The 23,615-nt window shown below is 48.0% G+C and overlaps 1 protein-coding gene across 2 annotated transcripts in view; it reads left to right on the top strand.

The window, feature by feature from the left end:
* Window positions 1–269: 269 nt before the first annotated feature.
* LOC144174125 (uncharacterized) overlaps window positions 270–23,615 on the top strand; it is a 92,376-nt gene continuing 69,030 nt past the window's right edge. Inside the window, exons 1-7 of one of the 2 annotated variants that reach the window (XM_077702594.1) lie at window positions 270–567; window positions 2,513–4,801; window positions 5,437–5,618; window positions 9,712–9,782; window positions 12,447–12,503; window positions 14,575–14,661; window positions 20,789–20,935. In XM_077702594.1, the coding sequence (XP_077558720.1) occupies window positions 559–567; window positions 2,513–4,801; window positions 5,437–5,618; window positions 9,712–9,782; window positions 12,447–12,503; window positions 14,575–14,661; window positions 20,789–20,935 (2,842 nt within the window). In that variant the 5' untranslated portion in view covers window positions 270–558. The remainder of the gene's footprint in view (window positions 568–2,512; window positions 4,802–5,436; window positions 5,619–9,711; window positions 9,783–12,446; window positions 12,504–14,574; window positions 14,662–20,788; window positions 20,936–23,615) is intronic. The other variant, XM_077702595.1, reaches the window with a different exon arrangement.

Below are 23,615 nucleotides of genomic sequence, written 5' to 3'. Positions count from 1 at the left end.
CCTACACCACTTCCTACACCCGCAATTACCAAGTGTACGTTTTTTGAACATATTTTAGTAGTTCTTTTATAATTTCCTTCTATAAATGTAAATTTTATCTTTTATAGACATTTTGTTTATGTAGTTATTATACTTTTTTGTACTAAAGGCACCCTGTTTTGCACTATTTCTTACATCGGCTGTTTTTTAACGCCTTTTTGAAAAGTAGCGGTAGTCTTTAGTAAGCGCGCGCCTTGATTCCTGTCCATGAGGCCACGCGCGTGTGACGACAGCAGCGCCGCCGCTCCTGCCACCTGCCCCGCTACGCCGATCGGCCTATCCACTGCACTAAAAAACTAAAATAAAGCCCAAGACAGCAACGCGAAAGACGCGCAACGACTGCAGCGTATGCGGTTGTTTGTAAGACGATGGTGCCCGCGGTGTAACTTGTTTCATTCGCCCCTTTCCAAGCTGTGGGGAGAATTGATCTGCTTCGCGCCCTCTCAGATCCTGAAAATGTGCGCGTGATACGTCGTAATCCGCGCGCGGGAGCAGGAGGATACCGTTGATCCGACCGCAATGGCAGAGGTGAGTGGAGACGGGGCTGCGGCCGATGCGATTCGCCATATGAGCTGAACGTCTGCTGTCGCTGCACTGCAACGCGGCGGGCGTGTTGTTCTCAAAGCAGCGGCTCGTGTGGCGTTAAGCTGGTATTTATTTTGTTCAAATCGGACTGTCAGCTGAAAGCGAAAATTTCGGCGTGTGTGGCTCAACGTTACCCAACCGCGTTTCGTTGCTGCTAGCCACATTATGCTGTCGGTATTGAGCAGCCCGTTGCTTCGTCCAAATCCTGATTTTTGTCATGAGATTATGAAAGGAATTGTGGACTAATACACTACGGCGGAGAAACAAGGGTATTTTTCGGGGGTGTGGCGCCGGCGTGCATACGAAAACGCCTGTTTTTTCTGACACGCGAACATATCGCGCGAGGCAACAACGCAGCACCTGTAATCTATTGCCGATGACCGATGGCTTGTGTGGTTGTACGCGCACGACTTCAACTCGTTGTGATTTGGCGAAAGATTTATGCTTCTGGCGGGTCAAAGGCTATGTGGACCGCTTTGCGGTTGTCGACCGCGCGGCTGCGTGTGACGAGATGAGTGTCGCACAAGATCAATACTGTGTCGCGGCGGGATATGCTCTAGACAACTCGCATACGTCGTGTGTTTTTCCCCGAGTGAGAAAAATAGTACAAAGGAACACTTTGTGAATGTGGTTTCGTAGAGACCTCTTGCTTTTCTTGTAGCTCAGCTCGTGCTGCCGAATTATAGCGCGAGTAAAGTTCGTGTGTATGATTACCCTTCGGCCTGTTCCATCTCTAATATTGAAACAACGCATACTAGTGCCCACTTTTTGCGTAGAAGCAGGTGGTTGGGGCTTGAGAAGTCTCCAGACAAAGATATAAGTTCGTTTTGAGTGACAAAACAAAAAAGTTGGTAACCATCGCACGCAGCACACTTTCGGGCGCGTTTGGGCTGTAGAGGAATTCACGCTTTTTAGGGCTTCTCCACGGGGAAATAACTCGAAGAAAAAACGTGAGCGAAATGTCAACTGAAGTGTGCTGCTTTTAGAAAACCGGTAGCTACGCACAGTCGCGCTTGATCTGAAGATAACTGTTCTCCGAGTTCGCTGTTTCGTGCTGGGCTTTATGTGCGGGGTCTTGCCGAGGCGTGAGGGAAAGGCAAACCAAAGCAAACCGCAAGAATATGGTAGTGAGACGAACAGAAAAAAAAAAAAAAATTATAGCAAGTTGTCTAGGACGTTTTCGCACACATCGCGTAGGTATGAACGTCTTTGCTCTCCCGAAGGCTCGTTCCTTTCGTCCGCGACGACGACACACCTTTCCCTTCTGCCTCCGAGAACAGGCCGTACAACGTGCGCTGCATCGCGCGCCTCGTATTGTTCGTCGCGCGTGCGGGGCACGGCTTTCTTTTTTTCTTTCTTTCACCTTTCCGCCCGTGTTTAATATTTGCTTTTTCAAAACCACGCTGTGCTTTGCGGGCTCATTTCATGTTCTCCGCCTCTCCTAATGCAACGGGGGAGGGCATGGATTCGCGGCTACCGCGCGGAAAGAGCGGATCGCCGGGGCCCGCGAATGTGGGTCAGGAGTGCCTGCCCTCCCCCTGTTGCCAAAGGGGGGGGGGGGACCAGAAACGCAAGTGAGAAAGGGGCACACGACATGTGAAGATATAAGAGGGCAAAAGCGAGGGAGGGCGTATTTATTTTGAGGGCTGCGGAGAGGGAACCGTGTTTCCTTTTCTGATTGGCGAGGAGGGTACGGCTTGTGCGAACAGGAAAACGCTTCTTCGTGGGACCCAGAGAGCAGTGGTCTACACCAGACCAGTTAGTGGGCTGCAGTTGCGAATTGTGGCATCTCCCTGTGCCCTTTGCTGAGCCTTCTCTGGCACGTGTGTGTGCGTGTGGAACTGGTGTTTGTGCTCGCCTGAGACTGATCCACTATTTCAATTTCCAGGCTCAGGTTCCCAACACGGTGCCGCAGAGGGGCTCCAAGATAGCTCGCTTCATCCCAAGACCTCAGCGTGTGGTCCCAAAGAAACTGGAGAACTTCACACAGCTGCTCCCGAAAGCCACTCCAAACATTCCTTCAGCTCCAGAGCCCCACTCACAGGCGGTCCTTAGTCCATCGAATCACCAGAGTGCAGGAGTGCCCACCGAGGAAGCAGTGAAGAGACCCCACAGGAATTTAAAGATTGGCGATCTTGTGTCTGTAGGAGAATCGAAACATGGTGTGCTTCGGTACTACGGCGAGACGCATTTTGCCGAAGGCATTTTGTGCGGTGTAGAGCTGGAGGAGGCAGCGGGGGGCAAGCACAGTGGCACCGTCGATGGTGTGGCCTACTTTGTGTGCCGTCCGAATCATGGTATTTTTGTGCCGGAACCAAACGTGAAACTGCGCGTCCAGCAATCTGTGCCAACGCTACCAGAGCTGTCTGCACCAGCACAAGTGGAAAATGACCCACCGGCAGTCCAGCCAAAAAGCTCATCAGCCCTGTCACGTCTCCCCAAGCTTGGGGTGTCGGGGAAATTCTCGCTGTCAAGGCAAAGAGAAGTAGGCACAAGCGAGGAAAGTTGCGGTGGTGCGGGTCATCACTCGGATTTCAGGAGTGAAGGTGGCTCCGATTGTGTTGAAGATGCACCATTGTGGAGGAATGCTTACACTGACGACTCACCAGGGAGTGACTCTGACGACAATTACCATCAAGACTCCTCATCACATCGGCATGTGAGCCCTGAAGTTCTTCAAGAACTTCGTAACGCGCTGATGAGTGAATTGCCGCCACAGCAGCCAGCTCCGGATCCAACCGCGGCTGTCAAAAATGCCCTTTCTCCCATTCACGAGAATGACAATGAGTGCGAGAGCAGGGGTGTCAAAAAAGCACTTTCACATAGCCCAGAAGGTGCTGTTGGAGGTGTAGATTTCCTGTCACCCATTGCTGAAACAATGGATGAAATGGATGATGGCTCGAAGCAAGAGAGCTTAGGAATCCTCACAGATGGCGCCATGAGGGACGTTTCAGTTTCCATCAGTGGAGTTCTTCCAAGCTCGTTTTCCACAGATGATGTGGCAGACCTGCTAGACGACGAAGCAGAGGACGACAACTGTGCCCCTTGCGCAACCTTGATGACAGACGACGCGATTACGGATGACAACATTCCAATGATAAGCAGCAATGTGCTGCGGATATTGCAGTACAACTTTCCTGACCAAGTCGACTACCTCAACACCGTGGTGGCTCGCAGCGGAGCCATCATCACCAATGAGCCTCCTTCCCTGAGCCGCTCGGCGTCGGAAACTTCTCCGTCTGTCACTACGGACCTCAACATGGACGAGTCCAGCGCCCGCAAGACGTCGGACAGCCTGGAGTGCTCATCTGGGTTTGCGACCAGCATTGGTTCTGTGGAGTGTGAGCTTCCCGGCGCAGCAGATGCGCTGACCGCGGTCAATCTGAGCAGCCTGCAGGGGGAAGAGGGAGCGCGGCCCAAACGGCCCACGTCGGCCTACACTGTGCGCAGCACGGACACGGGCTTCCAGGGCGACTCTGAGGTGGAGTACCAGAGCGAGGCCGGGACGGCGGTGAGCCCGTGCGAGGACAAGACGATGCGGTGGTCGACGTGCAGTAGCCAAGATAGTGGTGCCGTCTCTGAGTCGGAGTTTCACAGACGAAATCTCCATCCGGACTTCTGCTCGGACTGTGACCGCGTTCCTTCACCCGCCGGGAGGCATCAGCCATCTCTTCGCCTGCAGGCGCCGGAGTCCCAGAATCCCATGTTGGCCGTGAAGCAAGATGAAGCAGCTGCTGCTGCTGCACCCCAGGAACAACCTGCGGCGAGCTCGGAAGACACAGCTGCCCAAGAAGAGCAACCCGCGTGTGCTGCGGACAGCAGTCCAGACGTGCGTCCTGCAGAGGCATCGGCTGAAGGCGAGGCCACTGAAGAGCCTGCACTAAAACCCGAATCAGAGAAGCAGGAGGTGGCCGGGCCTTCCGGAGAGGACCCAGCCGGCAGCCCGGAAAAGGCGGCTGCCAAGGCTGACAGAGCAGTGTCCAAGAGGGTCCCCATTTCATTCCCAAAGCCAGCACCGAAAGTGGTGGTGTCCAAGGTCAAGGCCATGATAGAGGCGAGCAAGGCAGAGAGCGAAGAGGCTGCAAAAAGAGTTGTCAGGCAACCAAAGAAGAGCAAATGGGATGAGGTCAGTTCAAAGTTGGCAGCCAGCATGGCCGATGACAAGGCGAAGCCCAAGGTAAACATCTTGACTCGTAAGCTTTGGTCGCGCATTTAAAGTGTAGGCAGTTTGTTTAGCTTTTCTCAAATGCAGACAACAGCAATATAATTTGTCCTGTAGAAACTTTATCACCTTTGTCACCACTCTATATTTAAACTCCTTTCGAACAGTGTTCACTATGAAACATTGCTCAATTGTTAGTAATTAACAGGAGTTGTATACAGCTCATACGACTACTTTATCATTTATCACGATCCTTTGCTGAGGCATATTTTCCATGAGCAGCATGTCTGACGGTGCTGTGAGGAATGCACTCCAGTGTGCAACATTCTCCCACTAAAACTAAACTTTAAATGGTGCCCTGGAAGTCATCGACAGAAATATGTGTGTAAATGTTTACCCGGCTTCTTTCTAAAATCAATTTTTCAATGCACAGAATCGTTAGTTTTTGCCGAGCTTCTTGAATGCTAGACCATTTCTCTAGCCCAACTCAGCAGATGTTACAAGAGTCATACGTTGTCCTTAGTGCTTCGAGGGCTGTTTTTGAAAATGGTGAATGGTCAGAGCTTGTTCATTTGCTGCCAGCTGCCTCTGTGATCTGTTACCTCCATGACCTGTCGCCTCTGCCGATGTTCCCCTCCCATGTGGCACAGGTGAAAGAGGTGAGGAGCAGGGTGTTCACTAACCTGGAAGGTGCCAAGCAGCAGCCGGTCCGGCCCACTGCACTGCTTCCAATGTTGCGCAAGTCCCTGCGGTGTAACACATCGTCCCGTGGCAGCGTCCGAACTGAAGCAGACGATGCAACGCCGACCAGCGAGCACCCCCATGGCTCACCGTAAGGCACTTGCTTTGTCGAGGAACAGATAAGAGTGGCCAGCACACGGCTATGTGAATTTTGGCTGGTAGTGCAACAATGAGCGCTTCACACCCTTCCTAATCCATCACACACCTTGGTGTGCAGCCTGCTCTGCCGTGCTGATTCCAAAGCTTAAAGCACTCACTGACTGTTAAAGAGTACCTGCTGTGAAGTGTTTAGTAGAGGGGCCTTGAAAGGGGGTTTGACGAAACATGAGTGTCTCACAGATGTCATCCCTCATTGCAAACACAACCCCCTCCTACACCGTGTATTGTGTACATGCATACTAGGATGCAGGGCAACAGAGTGCATTGAACACAGGGAAGAAGGATAAATCTACAGTCTTCATTGTGTATATCAAGAAGGATTGTGCGGATCCTTTTTTGTACCCTTGTGCTGGGAACAAGAATTAGGGGAGGAGGAAAATGGGGATGTTTTGAGGTAAATGTTGAAGGCTGGTAGTAATTCTCATACTTCCCACACTACCTCCTCTCCAACCATGTACGAAGTAGTTGAAGGGTCTGTGACAACCCTTGACATGAGCGTCTCGCTATAATGCATGATAAGCTAGCAGAGAAGTGCATCGTTAGGTTGTTGTAGTGTTTGCGGTGGTATGGAACACGAGTTTGCATGGTGGGTGGACACAAAATGTCAGTATAACTTTCTGGGTGCTGTGCAAGTACACGTTGCATGGAACGTGTAGTTCCTGTTGAAGGGGCCGGGTACAGTATTCATAGCTAGGGGAAAGATGGCTACGGCTTAGCTCAGATAATCCTGGATAGGCAAAGCGAAAGCTTGGCTTAGCCTGGTTAATGGGTTTCCATTGGTTAACCTTTGATTTAGCTGTAATTATTATGCTAGTCTACATTTGTCTTCCTGCTTCCGGCATTTTCTGAGCCGATAGGCTCGCTGGGCGATATCCGCGGGGTGGTCAGACGCCGCTTGCCAACGACGGCTCAAAGCGTCCAGCTCCCACGCAACGCTCAAAAAAGACAGCCCAGACTCGCTCTCATTCATGGCCAAGCTCAGATGCATGCGGCGAGTCACATCGTCAGACGCGAACCAGCTGTGGAGAGCGCATGCGCCAAGCATGCGCCACATAGGCTCATCATACACAGGCTGGCTGGGAAGCCTTCCCTCTGGAGTTGGTTTTTCACTCTATGGGCAGCGGTGAACTCGGCCATTTTTTTTTCTTTATATTGGGTGATTGTGGTCGTTGGCAGAACTCAGCCCGGCGAGTCATGTGATGCATTGCCAAGGATACGGCGCAGCTGCGGTCAAATGAAGGTCAAATCTGCCGCGACGTGGAAACCACTCGATGGGATTAGGAAAGCTTTGCTTTAAAAGCATTGTGATGGTAGTAAAACCTGAGCGCTCCTGAGAATGTGCAGTGCTTTGTTGTGGACGTGTCAGAGCTGCATGCCCACTACTGTCACTTTTTTTGTTTGGCTGTGGATTCTGGACATTGGCAGCAGAGATAACCGGGCAACAAGACATTCACAGACCAAAGTAAGGGTAGCTGCTCTTAATTTGCAGGTTGGGTTTTTTTTTTTTTTTTTCATGGTTGGTTTGTTAGTCTACACTGAAAGCCTACGGCAAAAATGATTGGAGTGCCATACATACAGAATTAAGAAACGCAAGGATATTGTGCGTGTTAACTGCATAAAAATATAAAAAGTAGGAAATACTCCTTGGGGCACTCAAGTCTGCTCCTGTGCTCTGAAGGTGACTTGAAGGCTTTATGGCATTCTTCGAATCTATTGCACATCCGCTAAATTTTATTACACACCCTTCCTCAGAATTAGTGTTCGTCATGGCTGAGGTGGCACCTGCTCTCATGACATGTTGTCACGTGCTCTTGTCCCGTGATGTGACATCAGCGCCGCACGCTTGGCAGACTCATAATCCGAATTCTCTGAGAATGGCGTGCACCTGTTGCACACAATATGACATCAGCTTCGCATGAATGAGGCTATGTATCGTTTCATTGCCGGCAATGTGTAAAGGTAGCGTTGCGGTAATGCGCTTGGCTTCTACTCTGGAGACCTTGGCTCAGTTCCTGTATAAACTCAAGTGCTTTTTTTATTTACTCTTTACAGTGGTGGCCATTTTCTGTACGGGGCATTCAAAACAACAACGCCAGTTTTTCACCCAATAGGGCTCTTGGCTTGCACCTTAAAACCCAAGAATACTTGGTGCTTAGCTTCGTGGATTGAAGAAGTCGGACATGAAAAATCGCCGTCAATTTCAGTTCTTCTCCAGGAATGCGCTGCCATGTCTTGTGTCGCTGTTAGGGACATCACGAGGCAAACTCCGAGTCTAAACTATGTACACGTACATACAGGACAACTAGAACAGCCACAGTGCAGCTTAGAAAATGCTTGCCGAGGTCTAACCGGTGCCGCGGGACCAGCAGCAGCGACCAACAGCTAGTTGGATAGCAAGAAGGCCCCCTTCTTACCTGGCTCCGGTGAGGGAAGGGAAACTCGTTAAAAGAACTGAGAAGAAAACTGGCAAAGCCTGCACTAAGTCGCGCGAGGCTTGAACCATGGCGAAGCTCCAGAATTTCTTTCCAAGTGAGCACTGAAAGACACATCACTAAACATTTGTACAAGTTTGAAATTGTTTATTTACATATTCCGCTATCACTGCGCTAGTAGTAGTCATGGTCATATGCATCAATATCATCGTGTTCTTCACGCCAGGCATTATATGCTCGGTAGCGCTTGACAACAGCTGGGGCGCAGCGGCAATGCGTAAGTGCACGACGCATGCACAGCATTCCCGGAGTCGCATCCGTGGAGCATGTGTTGTGCCAGCTGTGGCGTTGTTGGTTGCTAGGCAACGCAAAGCACTGCTCAAAAGTTTTCTTTTTCTTCTTCCTCTTTTTTTTTTTTTGCTAAAGTTTTTCTGTGAGCTGGGGACGCTGGGCGGTCGTCGCGAGGCACGCACTCACGAGCGCTGAACATTTTCGTAGTATTTTTTATGCGTTACGTGCCACACAGCCAGCTACAACAGCTCCGCAGTTAAAAAGTAAGGCATAGTACAATACACGTCAACTGAGCAAGGGGCGTTTGGAGAACCTACGCGCGGGTGGTACGCCACCCAAGACTGAAAGGGAGCGGTAACTTTTGCCATTGTGGACGCCACCCTGCTCATTTCCCTGCGCACCTTGCATCCAGGTGGCTTAATTGTCAGCGGCCTCGATGCCTCCGCGTTTGCGTCGTGGGGGGTGCCAGCAGTGCAACAACCTCCGTGGTCAAACCTTACAGTCACTTTGCAAAGTATATTAACATCTTATTTAGGACTTATGTACATAACCTTCGTTGGAGTGCCTGAGCCCTGTGCTACGGTGCAGCCTACCCTGGATGATTTACTAGAATTTCGTCATAGAGAAGCTGTTAGAGATATGATATGACAACGCAACCAATCCACCTTTTCCATGAAATGTACGGCGCAAGCATGCTTTTCCTACTCGGCCATAATTTTGGAAGAAAACAGGGTGCTATGGTGCCAACCTCGTGCATGTTTGCATGTTTGCAAACCCCTATGAACAAGTTTGTAGCAGAAAAGGGTAATTCGAAACCTGTGGGTTCTGCAGTGCTCACGGGGCAAAGATAGTTGTCCAAAATAATTAAAGTGAAGCTGAAATACCATGTAGAATCCTCTTTAATTGAAAGCAGGTTACATCATATTTGGGTGCATCCTAGAATGAAACAGCAAAAAAAGAATCTCGGTATCGGCAGGTAGAGCAAAAGGAGTAGCAGTGCTTGCTGACAGTAATGGCCCTGTAGATTATGGACTATCCGATTTTTGTCTTTCTTGTTTTTTCAGCATTCTATGTTTTACTGGTGATTTCATCTTGCTAGAAATTTGAACTTTGCATCCAAAAAATGCTAGTTTAACACCGGCTTCAAAAGGAAGGAACTTTTTTGTCTAAATTTTGTAATGATTGCATCTATCCATTGCCTTTGTTGTAACACACTTTGCAGGTGCAAGAACATTATTGTTATTGTTATTATTTTACTATGCTTTTGTATCCAACTCAATCTTTTAATGCATATATTTTCAGGGCTGGAGATTCGTCAAAGGATGACACTGCTGATAGTACCACCACAGCAACTGATGGCAGCATCTTGAAAGGTGACGAACTTCTGTATTTGGTGTCTGTTGTTTTAGCTCTAGTTGTACACACAAGTGGTGACCAATGTGCCAGTTACGACCGAATCAACAAGGTGGTATTTGTACTATCTGTATTATAATCCGGAATCCCGAGACCTAGGGCACGTGCCCATACTATAGATTGGCAGAGGGCATATTGGCCAGCCAGTTGCTAGACATTAGTAGAGAGATGGAACGAAGTTGTTCTGTGATGCCTGGTATGAAATATAATGTGCTGATAGTTATTTTACTAGAATGTGGTCCTTTAGTGGCAGCATGTGTACAAGTGCTCTATATACCGTATTTACTCGCATAATCAACCCACTCGCATAATGAACCCTCCCCCCACTTTTATTCTTGAGAATTTACTTTTTGTCACTTTGAACAAAAAATGCAGCGGGGATATGTTTTTATCTCAGCATGGTTGCTGATGCTGCAGACGATCGCAGTAACTTATTATCACGCCACAGTACACACAGAAATGCTGAAAACACATTCCAACAAAAAGAATCCCAACAGTAGCCGGAGACATAAGCGGGAATGCTGTAGCTGACAATTTAAAAATTGCGCGCTTGCGGTACGCCACCTGCTGAACACAAAACAAACCTTGCGCCATAAAAACATTGTGGTGTACGAACAAAGCGCAAAACGCACTCCACACTCCTTCCCTGCTCTTGGCCGTTCTGGCTGGTTTTGGTGGTGTGCAAACAAAGCACTAAACGTACTCCTCACTCCCCTGCTCTTGCATTTCCGCCAATTTGCCATGACGATCCGTGTTGTTGTTCAGCTGTGTTCCGACCGTTTTTTGTGCTTCTGGTGCGCGCCATACGATGGGCCAGTGCACGAGCTGCGCAGACGGTTTTAAACTGAAGGTGGTGGAGCATGCATTGATGCACATGGAAACCGCACGGCTGGGCGGCACTTCAATGTTTACCCACTGCGTGTACACTACGGACGAAAACAAGGTTTTTGGTCGGTGAACAAGGATCGTCGTGTGTTTCGCGGGCCCGAAAAAAGGAAGTTTCGGGTGTGTGAAAAGAAGTTTTGGAGTGCCTTGACGGCACGGAAGATGGTGCGCTGTGGGCCGACTGCGAATGTAAAGCCGCAAGCGACTTCAGTGAGGAGGACAGCTCTATGGCGAGTAGGGAGCCACTATCATGTTCAGAATAAAAAAGAAATTCCATTACATAATCACCCAGGTGTTTTTACGGAAATTGTAAGGCTCTGACGTGCTTCTCTTAGCAACTTTATTGTGTGGGGTTTCAACTTTTAAAAAATATGTTGTTGCAATTTTTTCCCGCGTAATGAAACCTCCCCCCAAATTCATGCCGAATTTTCTGGAAAAAAAAGTGGGTTCATTACGCGAGTAAATACGGTATATTAATGTGGAATGATCAAGGTGGCTATTAAAGCAAGAAAGCAGAGCTATAGGGAAGGTAGCCTTGCTGGAGCAAGGGCATTTCACCCAGTCACTGCTGTCTACCAGGGCCGTACCCAGAGGGGGAGTTTGGGGGTTCAAACCCCTCCCGAAATCTTTTCCAGGCAGGACGTAAACAATACTTACTGTTGCTTTCAGCAAAACTACCCCCTTCCCGAAATTCATACCCCCCCCCCCCCCCCCCCCCCCCCCGAAAAGAATTTCTGGGTACGGCCCTGCTGTCTACTACAGGAAGACATTTTCTTCCTAAAATTTCTAAAGGGTCAGGGGGCTGCTTGATTTTTTATGTTCACGGTTTGAAGGGGAACATCTCGGCAGTTTTAGCCCATCTTTTTCGACTTTAATTTCTACGACGAGTGAAATGGTGCCAAAGGGTGACCAAAGGGTTGTGCCTCAGGGTGTAACACCAAAACACCCTGAAACACAATAAATACATCTTGCCACAAGCCATTGCACTCTGTCTAGGGTTGCCACCTGACCGGTTTTGGACCAGCCCGACCGGTTTTTTAGACAGTGGGCTGGTTACCGGTTTGTACCTAAAACCGGCCGCCATTGGCCGGTTTTTTGGCTATCGTGCTGCGGTTATTTATTTTTGGCCTTTTGTAAGCGTAAATACATGTACTACAACAGCCGAAATGTGTCGACAAGCTGCGCAAAGAAATGCGAGCAGAGGAAATGCACGGCCGAGCATGATTCCCGAGATGGAAGGGGACCAAAGGGAGGAACAGCACAACGGAATGCCGCCAGCAAGTGCGGTTACTCTTCAGTGCAGCACATTCAGAGCAATAGCCGAAACCTAACTTGCCTTCAGTGCAAACGTTATGTGTTGCTTTCTCTGTAGGGAAAAGCTACAAGAAATGGCATTGCATGTCAATAAAAAAAATGTGGCGTCTTTTTTTTCAACACAAATTCAACCTTCTACTTCTCCCCCCCACCAATCTGAATTGCCGGGTTTTTTTTTTCGGAGAAAAGTGGCAACCCTAACTCTGTCGGGACAAAAAAGACGCCTTGACAAGTGTGCCATGCCCGAAATAAGGGACGGAGGAGAAAATAAATTATAGCAGGGGCACCACTCAGGTGCTTTTATGTAGCCACCTCAACACAAGCAAGTGTAAAGGGCATGTGGCTTGAGCTGTATAGTACCGAGTATGTTGGCACTGCGCAGCGTGATTAAGAGATTCTGTGCCTTTTTGCACTCGATTTTGCAGGTGCAGACGCAGCATCAGTCCATTCCTCTGGAAAGGGAGCAGCCTCAGTGAAGTCTGGTGAGACCATTTTGACCAAGAACATAGGAATTGTGGTAGTTTGTGAGGTCTGTCTGTCTCTCTGTGCGTGCATGCGTGCGCGCGCGCGCGCGTGTGTGTGTGTGTGTGTGTGTGTGTGTGTGTGTGTGTGTGTGTGTGTCGTCAGCTGAAAGAAAGGCAGGAAATCAGTAGCAGCACCTACGTATGCGCTTGAAGGGGTGACGAAGGCGAAATACAAGTGTGGTTCATTCGCAGGACTGCATTGACTGAGGAACAATGATGCCAACTGAATGCGAACTTCACACGAATAATCTAGTTACAGTAAAACCTTGCTACAAGAGACACTCAAGGGACCCAGAAAATGTGTCTCTTGTAACCAAGGTCTCTTGTATGAAATGTTGCTAACATGGCGAACATAGGAAAACCAACCAAAATGCTTTCGTTCAAATGTCTCTGATAACCAAGTGTCTCTTGTAACAGTGTCTCTTGTAACCAGGTTTTACTGTATTAGGGAAAACAGACGACACAGTGGCGACTCATAAGCCACTTTCCCGTCATGTCTTTATGACCTCACAGGATGTTGTTTGTGTGATTGGCAGCTGGCTACCTGTTAAGCCACTGCAAAGAAACACGAATTGCTCTTTTTGATAGTGTTTCTTGAATGCTAGTGTGCACTTAAGGCACTGGTAACACTGTCTTTAGTATCCCCTTGTTTATTACTGCTGATATTGTTTAGCATGAAATCGGAGAGTTCAATATTTCTTATCTTTTTTTCTGATAAAAAAATGTCTTTCAGGACTGGAAGTGAGCTGACTGTGTTACCACAGATGAGTACTTTCAAATTGAACAGAGTTGTGTTCTGTCTTCATGGGCCATTCAACACCTTACTGGCAGTGGTAAAAACGATTAGGGCACTAAGCAGGCAAGATATCCACGTGCCAACTTCTATCTTTTCCTTGTCTGCATAGCACCCTATTCTTTTTTGCCACTGTCCTGTACCAACTAGCTCCAAGCCAGTTTTGTTAAATCTTGCTGGCAGTTTGCAGCTAGAATTTCAGACTTCACTCTATTTTCCTCATTGATGTTCAAGCGATGAGAGGTACAATGAAATTGCCTGCGGAAGCCTTGGCGTATATATACAGTAGACTCCCGTTAATATGAACTCCGTTAAGCTGAAGTTTTGTATATGCTGAACAACATGGGTACGTTTGTTTGGTTTTTCGCGGACCCAATGCAAAAAAAAAAAGATTTGCTTAAAGTGAACCTTCTCACACGTACTCTTTTGCTAAGACGAACTTTTGTAGTGACCGCCACCACATACGTTTGGCAGGGCATTCGTGCAACCCAAGGGAAAGTAAAAAAGAAAGAAAGAAAGAAAACGCGGCAACAGCAGAAGTGTATCTGCGTCTTTGTGCCACGGAACAAGAGAGCAAGAGAAGCGAGAAAGAAATACCCACGGATGAAGCCACTACTTCTGCCACCCCCAACCTGCAGAGCCTGTGGTAAAGCAAAAGAAAAGAAAACAAATAGAGCAAGGAGTATCAGGGCTGATTATGCGCACATTGGTCTCGCAAAAAAACAAAAAGGGGAGGAAAGGAGAAAAAAAGTAAACAGGATGTAGCAACAGAGGCTCTTCTACTAATGCCGTCCCTCAGCGGGAGCGTGTGAGGTTGCGTTACCTCCACCACAGCTATCGGCCGCTGAGTCAGCGACTCACCTCTTTGTGTTTGCCTCGCAAGGAGAGCTACCTGCTGTGTCTAGCAAGCGGGGTTTCATAATTTAATATTCTGATAGACGAACCTCTGATGAGGCGAACAAGTTTGCATGGTCCTTTTGAGCTTGTCTTGAAGGGAGTCTATTGTATAATAATGTAGATATGAAGTAGGCCGGGTTTCTGGCAGACTTGAATGCGTTATCCCTTAGGGCTCAGTTTTTATCGTAGAATAAAATGGACCTGAGAAATTAACGAAAGGCACGGTTCAGCGAGAAGCAACTCTGCAACACCACTGCTCTTTTTCTTTTGGGAGGGAGATGCTGCCGTCCTCCTTCTACTTGAACTTACTTAGCCTTCATCTCCCCCATGTGTTCTCAGCCCTGTCAGAGCGCAAGACAAAGCCACCTCCTAAGCGCCCGGACTATCCAAGGCCATGGAACGTCTGCTCAAAGCCAGCCCCCAAGGGTGAGCTGTGTTTTTTTCTTTTCCCTCTAGTACCAAAAAGAAAGGAGCTTTCTCTCATTAACAAAAAAGAAAAAAGGAAGGTAAAGAGAGCAAGTCCTGACCCGGCCTTCGATGCTTCATGCCAAGCTGACGCCATGGGCGCCGGGGTGAGGCTGCACGACATTATGCACAGCTTCTTACTTGGATGTGCAGCAGAGCTCACTCTAGCATGGGAGGCATGTTTCTTTGATGGATTGGTGTTTTCTTCTTTTTTTTTTTTTTCCCCTGCAGTAGGCTTCCCTAGCCCACTTTCGTTTTTCTTTTGTTCGTGTCTGTGAATGTGTGTGTGGCCTCCAGCACATTCAATTTGGAAATAACTGGGGAAGATGTGCAGTGGTTATTGTAACAGCCGCTGCGTGGAGATGTGTTGTAAACATGTTGTATATACATCACTGTAAAATTTATTTTTTTTGTATTTTGCTTCTGAGCCGCACTGGTTTGTTATGAATGTGGCTGTGACTTGTGGCTGCATTATATGAAGAGGAAACACAGGGCTGACAGAGCTCCTTAGAATGTAATCACGAACCATTGCCGATTTCGTTTTGATATTTAACAGAGTAAGGCAGCATCTGTGGCTTGGCTGAAGTCCTTGTTGCACAGTAACGTGATTCTTAGAAAAAAAAAAAGGCAGTAATAAGGTGTTTGCAGTCGTAGACAAATAAAATAAGAGCACAGAAATATGAACAGGGACACCTAAATAGCAAGTTCTGTTCCTAAGGAAGTCAAATTTCCACATGTCTAAGTTACTATACCAAAGTCCAGTAATAGGACTCTTCAAGTATACCGCAAGGACACCATTACTTGATCTCCATGAACATTTTTCTTTGATTTTGCATGTTCACATCCATATTTTGTGCTCGCATTTCATTTATCAATGACTGTACCTACTGAAACTGATCGTATTCTTTGCTTGTTTTCATCTGGTTATTCCCAGCATATATTTGTTGCCAAGTTGAACCTAATTCTTTCAGAGCTTCCTGGAACCTAGAGCTGCTAATTATGCAGGCAGGTTGGGAGAAATTGTTTGGTGTGTCTGGGGCTCCTTTTTCGTTTTGTAACTAGCGAGACTAGATAATGCAAGAAGCAGCGGGGGTATTGTGCTTAATTATTACAGCAAAGATGTGTGGAGGGAACTTTGATGCACAAAGACAAACTTGTTTTCGTAGTCATGGAGATTAGCTATATCTCATTAACCCAAGCTTTGAGGCTGTAATTAGTGTTAAAAATTTGCCCCTGTGGTGAAATATTTTTCAGATTCAATTTTAAGGAAAAAAAAAAAAAAAATCACTAGTCTTTGTTTGGGCTGTCCCACTAGAAAAGGTGCTGTGCTTTCGGGAGCAGTAAGCGAATGGACATTGATCGGAAATAAAACGAATAAGGTTGTGATCTTTACTGTGAAGGACTGCAGAAAGCACATTCGTACGAGCAGTAAACTGCATGTGGCATGTGAACCAAGGTAAAATTCCGCTCGGGACATTGTATTACCTGGAGCCCTGTGATGCAGCGTACACAAACCGAGGAGTATGCCGAGCCATGCCAAGAGCTATTTGCATGAAAATCAGTTCCTGCGAGCCTTGAAGGTAGAGCCACAGGGCTTGCAGTGACACTTACTAAAGTGTAAAAGCAAGTTTACCTATATCGGTAGGTGAGAGCATTGTAAATACCAATATACAACTCGCAGCGGCAGCAGTTTAGCATAGAAAATGCTAAAAGCGTAAAAACAGTGTTGACGCCCCATCCACTTTTGCGCACTACTCTTTGCGGCATCACAAACCGCGAATGCATGGTGAAATGGGATAGTTGGAGCTTGCCTAGTGTTTTCTGAAACAAACACAAAGGCAGCAGGGACGTGAAAATGTAAAATAAATGTATGCAGGAACGTTTGATGGTCACGTGCTTTTGCAAAGACCAAAACCACAACAAGCACACATCATAAAATATGGCATGCCACATCCCAGGTGCGAGGCTGTGTTTCAGCTTTGATTTCATTGAGATGTTTCACTTTGCATGCAAGCGCAGTCAAAAGACGCATGCATGCAGGTGATCGCGAAAGCCTACCGCACCTACTGACTACTAGCGCATGTATACTTGACACAGCCAGTGGCAAAAGCAGACATTATTAGCGCCATCGACCAGAAACGAGACGGCCGTGGAATTGTTTGATCAACTTGAAAAAAACGTGTTTTCAACACCGGCTTCCAGCTGGAGGCACTTCCTGGGCACATTCCCAGAAAAGCTCAGCCGACGTCATCCTTCCCCCAAATCAAGGGCGCTTGGTGGCCAAATTTAATGTATGCTGCCGCACCAAGATGGCATAAAGCAAACCCTTCCTGGTTGGCTGTGACAAAATTGGAAGCCAGTGAGGACAGGATTTCCGGAAGGTGGCGGCGATCTACTATTACCAGGCCCAGCTCGCTCCGGCCGCGTTGTGACGTGCTCGGAAACGTCATGACAAAGTGGAAGGGAAGCGGGATAGAGAAACGCCAGCTGTAATTATTTTTTTTTCTCAGCAAACAAGGCATTGTTGGCTGTCGAACAGAAGCTGAGAGGGCTACGGAACACACATTCTTTCAGGTGAAACGAAAAGTTACTCAGCCTTTAGTGTCCCTTTAAGCTGTAATGTTCCAATTTGAAAATTGACTTTGCGCTCATCTGGAAAGCGAATGGTTAAACAAAGGTTGAGTATGCTGCAATGTCACGTGGAAAGACAGTGGGAGATCCTGAAAGCTGGTGTCTGCGGAGAAAGTTGATTGCAACGCACCTGCTCATTACTGAACCTGGAAGAAAAGAAAGGAAAGGAAGGTAACACGTCTTAGTGGCAGGAATCTGTGTGCGATGCAAACAAACTATGATGACATTAAACAGGGGGTGAATGATGGGGGTGGTTCTAAATAGGCTCAGAAGTGGGTTGCAAGCTGTAGGCACACAGCTTCATGTTTTCTGCCACATTGGCACATTACAGTGATGTTTGCCTCCCGAGCAGTAGGACCGTTTTATGCATCATGATATAGGACATCATTTTTTGTAGGTAAGATCACGAACTCATCGCTGCGTCTCTTCATAAGATTCAATCTATGTAAGCATCGCCACCTTGCTTGAGTTATCAACAGCCACTTTTATCACGCCTCAAGCCACCAACTCCTACAAAAATAAGGCATCTAAGGTAATGATATGATAACAAAAGCCGCAAAAAAATGATGGTAACTGTAAAATGATGGTAAAAAAAAATGTTTGGTGAAGATAACGGTATCAGTGGCAGATTTTGTAACCAGCTAATCAGGTGCGCAGGTGGGAATCAACATTAAGTGAAGCAAAGGTGAGTAAGAAATATGAGACCCAGAAACGTTCAGCGTCCCAGCCCACCTGGCAAACACGTGGTCAATTAAAATTGCACTACCAGTTGTTGACACGGGCAGTGATGAGTTGGAAGAGTTACAGTCAAGAAGACGCATGTCATAGACATCTTCTATGAAGGCCAGTAACCAACAGTGCGCTAGTTTTCCAAAGTTGACATTAAAGCCTTCGGTGAATACCAACGATGGTGTCTTGTTGTGGCTGCTGTCATAACCAGGGATCACAGCTCATGCTTTGTCCTGAGTGAAGTGCAGGGCAGGAAAGCCTTTAATTTATGCTTGCATTGCTGCCAAACTGATGTTAAGGGTGGAGAGAGAGAGAGAGAGAAAGACTTTATTGAATTGTCCTGCGGGGGGAGGTGGGCGGGAGCCACTCAGGGCCTGCCCCCTCCTTGACGTTTCCTAAGTCGTCCCCGAGACAACGCCTTGCGGGCGTCTACGAGGTCGACGCGCGGAGGGTCGTCGGGTGTGATCCCTCAGACCTCCCGTCGGCGCCTCCCTACGCTTCTGCCCTGCAAGAGCAGCCTCGAGCCGCTGGACTGCCCGGAGTTGAACATAGTGGTCACACGAGTCCATAGCACTTGTGATATCGTCCGGCCAACGCGTTGAGGTGGTTGCCTCCACTGGATTTAGTTCACAGTCCCACAGTAGGTGGGCCAAGGTCGCGTTCGTTTTCGCGCACTTACTGCACAGCACACTTTCGTACACTTCTGGACACACATATTGCGCCAGCACCGGAGTTATCACAATTACAGACAAACTCTGTGATGTTAAGGGTGGACAAAGCAATGTCCACATCCCCACACTTGACTCGTGCAATTCAGACGTCACCCATACATACTGTCAGTGAGAATGAGCGAGGTCTTTCTTTTGGCTGGCAGTGATAACTTAACCAGGCTGACTTCAAGATGCATGGTAGCCTCTCCGAAACGCTGCCGCTGGGGCAGTGAGGGTTCCCTAAACACAGAGGCGAGCGACATATAAGAGTGGCGTAGGAAATCTGCGTGGAAGCGAGACCCCAGCAGCAGCAGTGCCCACAAAATCGGAAAGGCTGCACCGATATACTCTTTCTAATTATTCTTCTTCTCACCTTATACTGTACTGTGAAGCGACACATTAGTGCGGATTGCACAAAACGTTCACACAGCTCGTCAGGCACTGTGCCAAGCTGCCAAGAAATACCCACTCGTTAATCGAAGTCCTTGTGGGCATTGCAGGGAGGTTTAATTGGGAAAAGTGGTGCGCCCTCGGTTGCCTCTGTGCAGTGCAGGGGGCCTATGGTTCTGAGAACGCAATCTAACAATGGGTGTATTTATTTCCATGTTCGAGACATGCTTTGCAGTCCACTTGAATACAGGACAGAGGCCGGATCAGGTACTGGTAGCGGTATTCCATCACCTGCCAGGTTTTGGCAGCTCTTGTGATGGAGTGGATGCCAAAGCTATGTGCATAGGTTGGTCTGTAAGCGGACGTGACAAGCTTCTGACTGGTCACCTGCACTCTGACCGGCCTAGGAAATAAAGCTGTGCTTTTCAAGCTGGGATTACTTATTACTGGCGACTGCGCTTGGGGGAACAATGTTGTAGTGACGTACTACCCGCAGAAAAGTGACTGAAGCATAGTGTAGCAGGTTAGTTGTCACTTCACAAAGCATGTGCATGTTCATTTTCAGGCAGCAGCATAGTTTTTAGGTTCGTTGTGAAACGAGAAATTGTCGGTACCGATGAAAAACGAGTGATGTTTTTAGGGGCTGGCTGATGGTGCCATTTTGTGTTGCTCTGCTTCATGTTGTTTGAGTAGCTACAGCACATTAGAGGCATGGCCCTGCAGTCTAAGACTCGAGCAGTCCAAGGCTGAGGGCTCGCTTTGATGGTTTGTTGTTTAGTTAGCGGGCACCCCGGATGAAGGTTGACCTCTCGTGTCAGTGAAGTACTCTTTCACTGAAGGAGTGCTTCTTCATTTCCTGTTACCTGGCAAGGATATGGTGTGGCCTGCATGACTGACATAAGCACAGTGTTGGAAATGACATACTTTTTATTTTTCTTGCTGTCCGGAAAATTGTCATTGACCATTGTTGTAAAATCCCGAGAGATGTCTCAAACGCGAGAGGCAAGTCCCTTTGCTATTTGGCGTGACATTAGCAAAAGTTTGTCCCCTGCCCCCTGTTTTTCTAAGCCTTGCTCAAGCAAAAATTTGCCCATATGTACTTTACAAAGTCGCTCTGAATACCCGTCTTCCACTGGGTATCCTGCAGAAGTGTAGGAATTTCTCTTGTGCCACTAGTATACACACTTTTGCAAAGAAGGCGTTTACAACAGTCATTGTCTGCTGTATTGTGGTCTATTCCGTGCAAAGAAGCAATTAACCCCAAATATTTTGAGTGTATTTTCTTGTACGACATCTCTCAGGATTTTGGAGTAATCTTGCGGTTTTGAATTTGTGTCACCACCGTTTAAGAACTCGTCAATTGCAACAACTGTGGCAACTAAACACTTGGCATTTGGTCGGGGAGCCACACTTGTAACTGCTTAGTTCTTGCATGTGCCTTGTGACTCCCACTACTAGCATGTACGGCCACTTTGTTTGCACTTGCACTGTGGGTGGGTGGAGAGGCCACCTTTTATCTGGGGCACTTTTTTTCGGGGCATGGGTTGTGTACACAGCACTAACCCGACTAACCGGGGCCCCTAACTCCTCCCCACCCCCTTCCCCCCTTTGGTGCCTGGCTGGCCCAGAGGCGACTAGCATGAGCCGTCCCGCTTTGTCAAGGCGGACATCGCCCACGCAGCCCAAATCGCCTTGCATGCACAGCAGCAAAACGGTGCACTTTAGCAACGCCCTGCCGGCCAGCGTCGTCTCGTCCAGTGCAACACGCCAGACAGGTCAGTGCAAGCCGCATGCCTTGTCTCCTCGGGTGGGTTCGGGATCAAGGTGGCAAGGTGAGCCTGTTGTGCCTGCCTCCTTCAGTGGTGCATGCTGCTCATCGTTAAATGTAGCATGTTGCGCTGGCATTTAACCTCGTTATGTTGCCATTTTTTAGGAAAGGTATGGCTTGAGTACAGTGATACGATTTACAGTGAGGCATCAATTCCTCCACAATACAATTAACTACTGACTCATTTGCTTACCAAATTTCCCCCCCATTTTTTTCATGATAACTAACTGAAAGTCTACCCTTGAAGGGCACTTCAACAGTCCAAATCTATCCACACATCTGAGGGATGTAGTATGCAGTGAGTCTAGATAAGCTGCCGTATCACTGCCCACTGCGAAAACCACAAGTACTAGCTACATGATCCCATTGCTGTCAGTAATGTGCTTTAGGGCTGTTCAGTGTGCCTTCTTGGCTGCTTAGCAAAGCTGAAAAAGTGTGCAGGTGTGCTTGTAAAGCTCTCAGTAAATATATTACGCTAGCCGTCAGACAGTCTCCTTTATTTCTGCTGTACATAAATAGTATATTCGAGCATTATATTACACATTTGTGGTCTTAAATCATACGTATCTTACCTGGAGTGGCCACCCTAGGCTGATTAATTTTTTTGCATTTGCCTTGCAGTGGTTCTGCCCTGTGTGTTTTTGCGAAGAAAGATTGTCATACATTCAACTTGGCTTTGCTCATTGTGCAATCATCATAGACTAAATGAAAATTTGTCAACTTCCGACAACATAAATTTTTAGCCAAGCATCGTTTATATCAGGAACAGCTCGTTGTTGCACCGTGCAACGTCACTAGTCTCTGCCGGGCCAGGAAACCCGACTTGTTTGACAATAACTGGCAACCTGACGTCAAAGAAACGAAGCCACATCATGCCTATGACACCTGTGCTTCATTGCATAATGCTAAATTACGTGCAGCTTGAAGCCACAGCTGTATTCCAGCTGGTTTTGGTGATGAGGTGGTCGCAAACCACATACGTGCTGTGCGAGTCAGAAATGACTCTTTACACTTGTAACTCGCACCTTGGTTCACTCGGCTAAACTGTGTAAAAAATGGCTGCTTGCAAGCAAGACAAGCTGCACGACATACTGCATCGTTTGATGCATGCAGTGCATTATTCGTCTATATTTGGCAGAAGTCTAGAGCCTTGGTTTATCTGTGATGGGTGGCAGAAGCAAAAACAGTGTGTGCCATTCACGACCGCCACATTAACTACCGCAATGACATCATAGTGTTTTGCAACAGGCTATCTGGAAATTCTGATTTTCTAACATTTTATGGTCAGTATCAATTTCTTGTTCATGCACCATACGTGGAAGTTACACATGCCAGCAGTCAGCGAAATTCAGCACTTCAGAAAACTTGACAGTGTGTCGCCGAAGGTGATGTGGGCAAATGGGTCGGGAGGGCGGTGCGAGGGAAACTGATCTTTCAGGCATTCTTTTCCCACTTAAAAATGTGCGTAAATCAGCAGAGAACAGTTCAGAACATGGCCTATGCATTTAAATGTTTAGTCTGGTGAAGTAATTAGACAATGTTTACCAGGTGAGAAACTTGAATGTCTGTTGTAAAACGACTTCACTTGTGCACTGCACATGGACTTGTGAGGACGCAGGCTGCCATGCATGTCTCAGCCAAGGTAGTGTAAGAAAATTCGTGTAATGTATATACTCTCGTCGGCAGTGCATATTCCAGCATAGCTGGCAGTTCGACTTAGTCGAAGGCAGTGCCGTGAGCTGTCCCAAGCAATCTGGGCCGACCCAGTGACCCACGCTGGTGAGTACTGCTGCCTGCAGTCTCCTTTTTACCTCACCGAAATTCCGCTGCTCCAAATGGGGCTCGCTTTGGCCGAATACGGCGATGAAATCGACCCCCTGCTGCGACAGGTGGATTGTCCGGCTTGCGCTTGCGTGTACTGCGCCGCGTCCCTGATTGATGCTAGCCGGGGAGGGCGACCGTCGCAGTTTTCGTAACGCCGGCTACTGCGCTCATTTTTAACGTTCTCCCAGGTGGCCTCGTCGGTTGTTACCCTAGCGCGTCGCAGCCGTGCGAGGTCCACCGTCGGCCTCCTACGACGTGCGAGCCTAGATGTCCTGCGGACGCGTCCAAGTAGGCGAACTGGCCGCGGATGTCTTGACGACTGTCCCCGTTCTGCGGTTATTCCCATCTCACGGCGATGTTTTGCGCGTTGGCGGCCGCCGATTGGCATCGCGAGCGGTGTAACAACGGCGATGCGTAGTGGTGAGTGGCCGGACCATCGCTCTCGTTGGTCTCGCGCCTTCTGCAAGAGGCATAGAGGAATGTCGCCGCGGACGCAGGAGATTGGCCATTATACCAGCCAATTATTAGCGCGAGAGCGGCATACTTGGGCAGCTTGGCGAAAGCGCGTTCTGTTCTGTGTGTGTGCGCGCGCGTGTGCGTATATATTAACTTTCTGTCTTTCCAAATTCATCAGTTAACCTACCACATTCTCACCTTTGCTTTCCGAGGTTTTCTTGACTGCCAACCCTTATTTCTGTCTTAATTCAGCGAGCACCTCATTTTCTATATATATATATAATCAGAAAATGGGAAATGAGGGGCTCCGTGAAATAAGACAGAAATAAGGGTTGGCAGTCAAGAAA

The sequence above is a fragment of the Haemaphysalis longicornis genome, unplaced genomic scaffold (assembly GCF_048455015.1).
Source record: "Haemaphysalis longicornis isolate Haplotype H1 unplaced genomic scaffold, Haemaphysalis longicornis Haplotype H1 scaffold_3, whole genome shotgun sequence".
In the NCBI taxonomy this organism is placed as follows: Eukaryota; Metazoa; Arthropoda; class Arachnida; order Ixodida; family Ixodidae; genus Haemaphysalis; species Haemaphysalis longicornis.
Note: the sequence above shows the minus strand (reverse complement) of the source record. Positions and strands in the feature narration are given on the sequence as shown.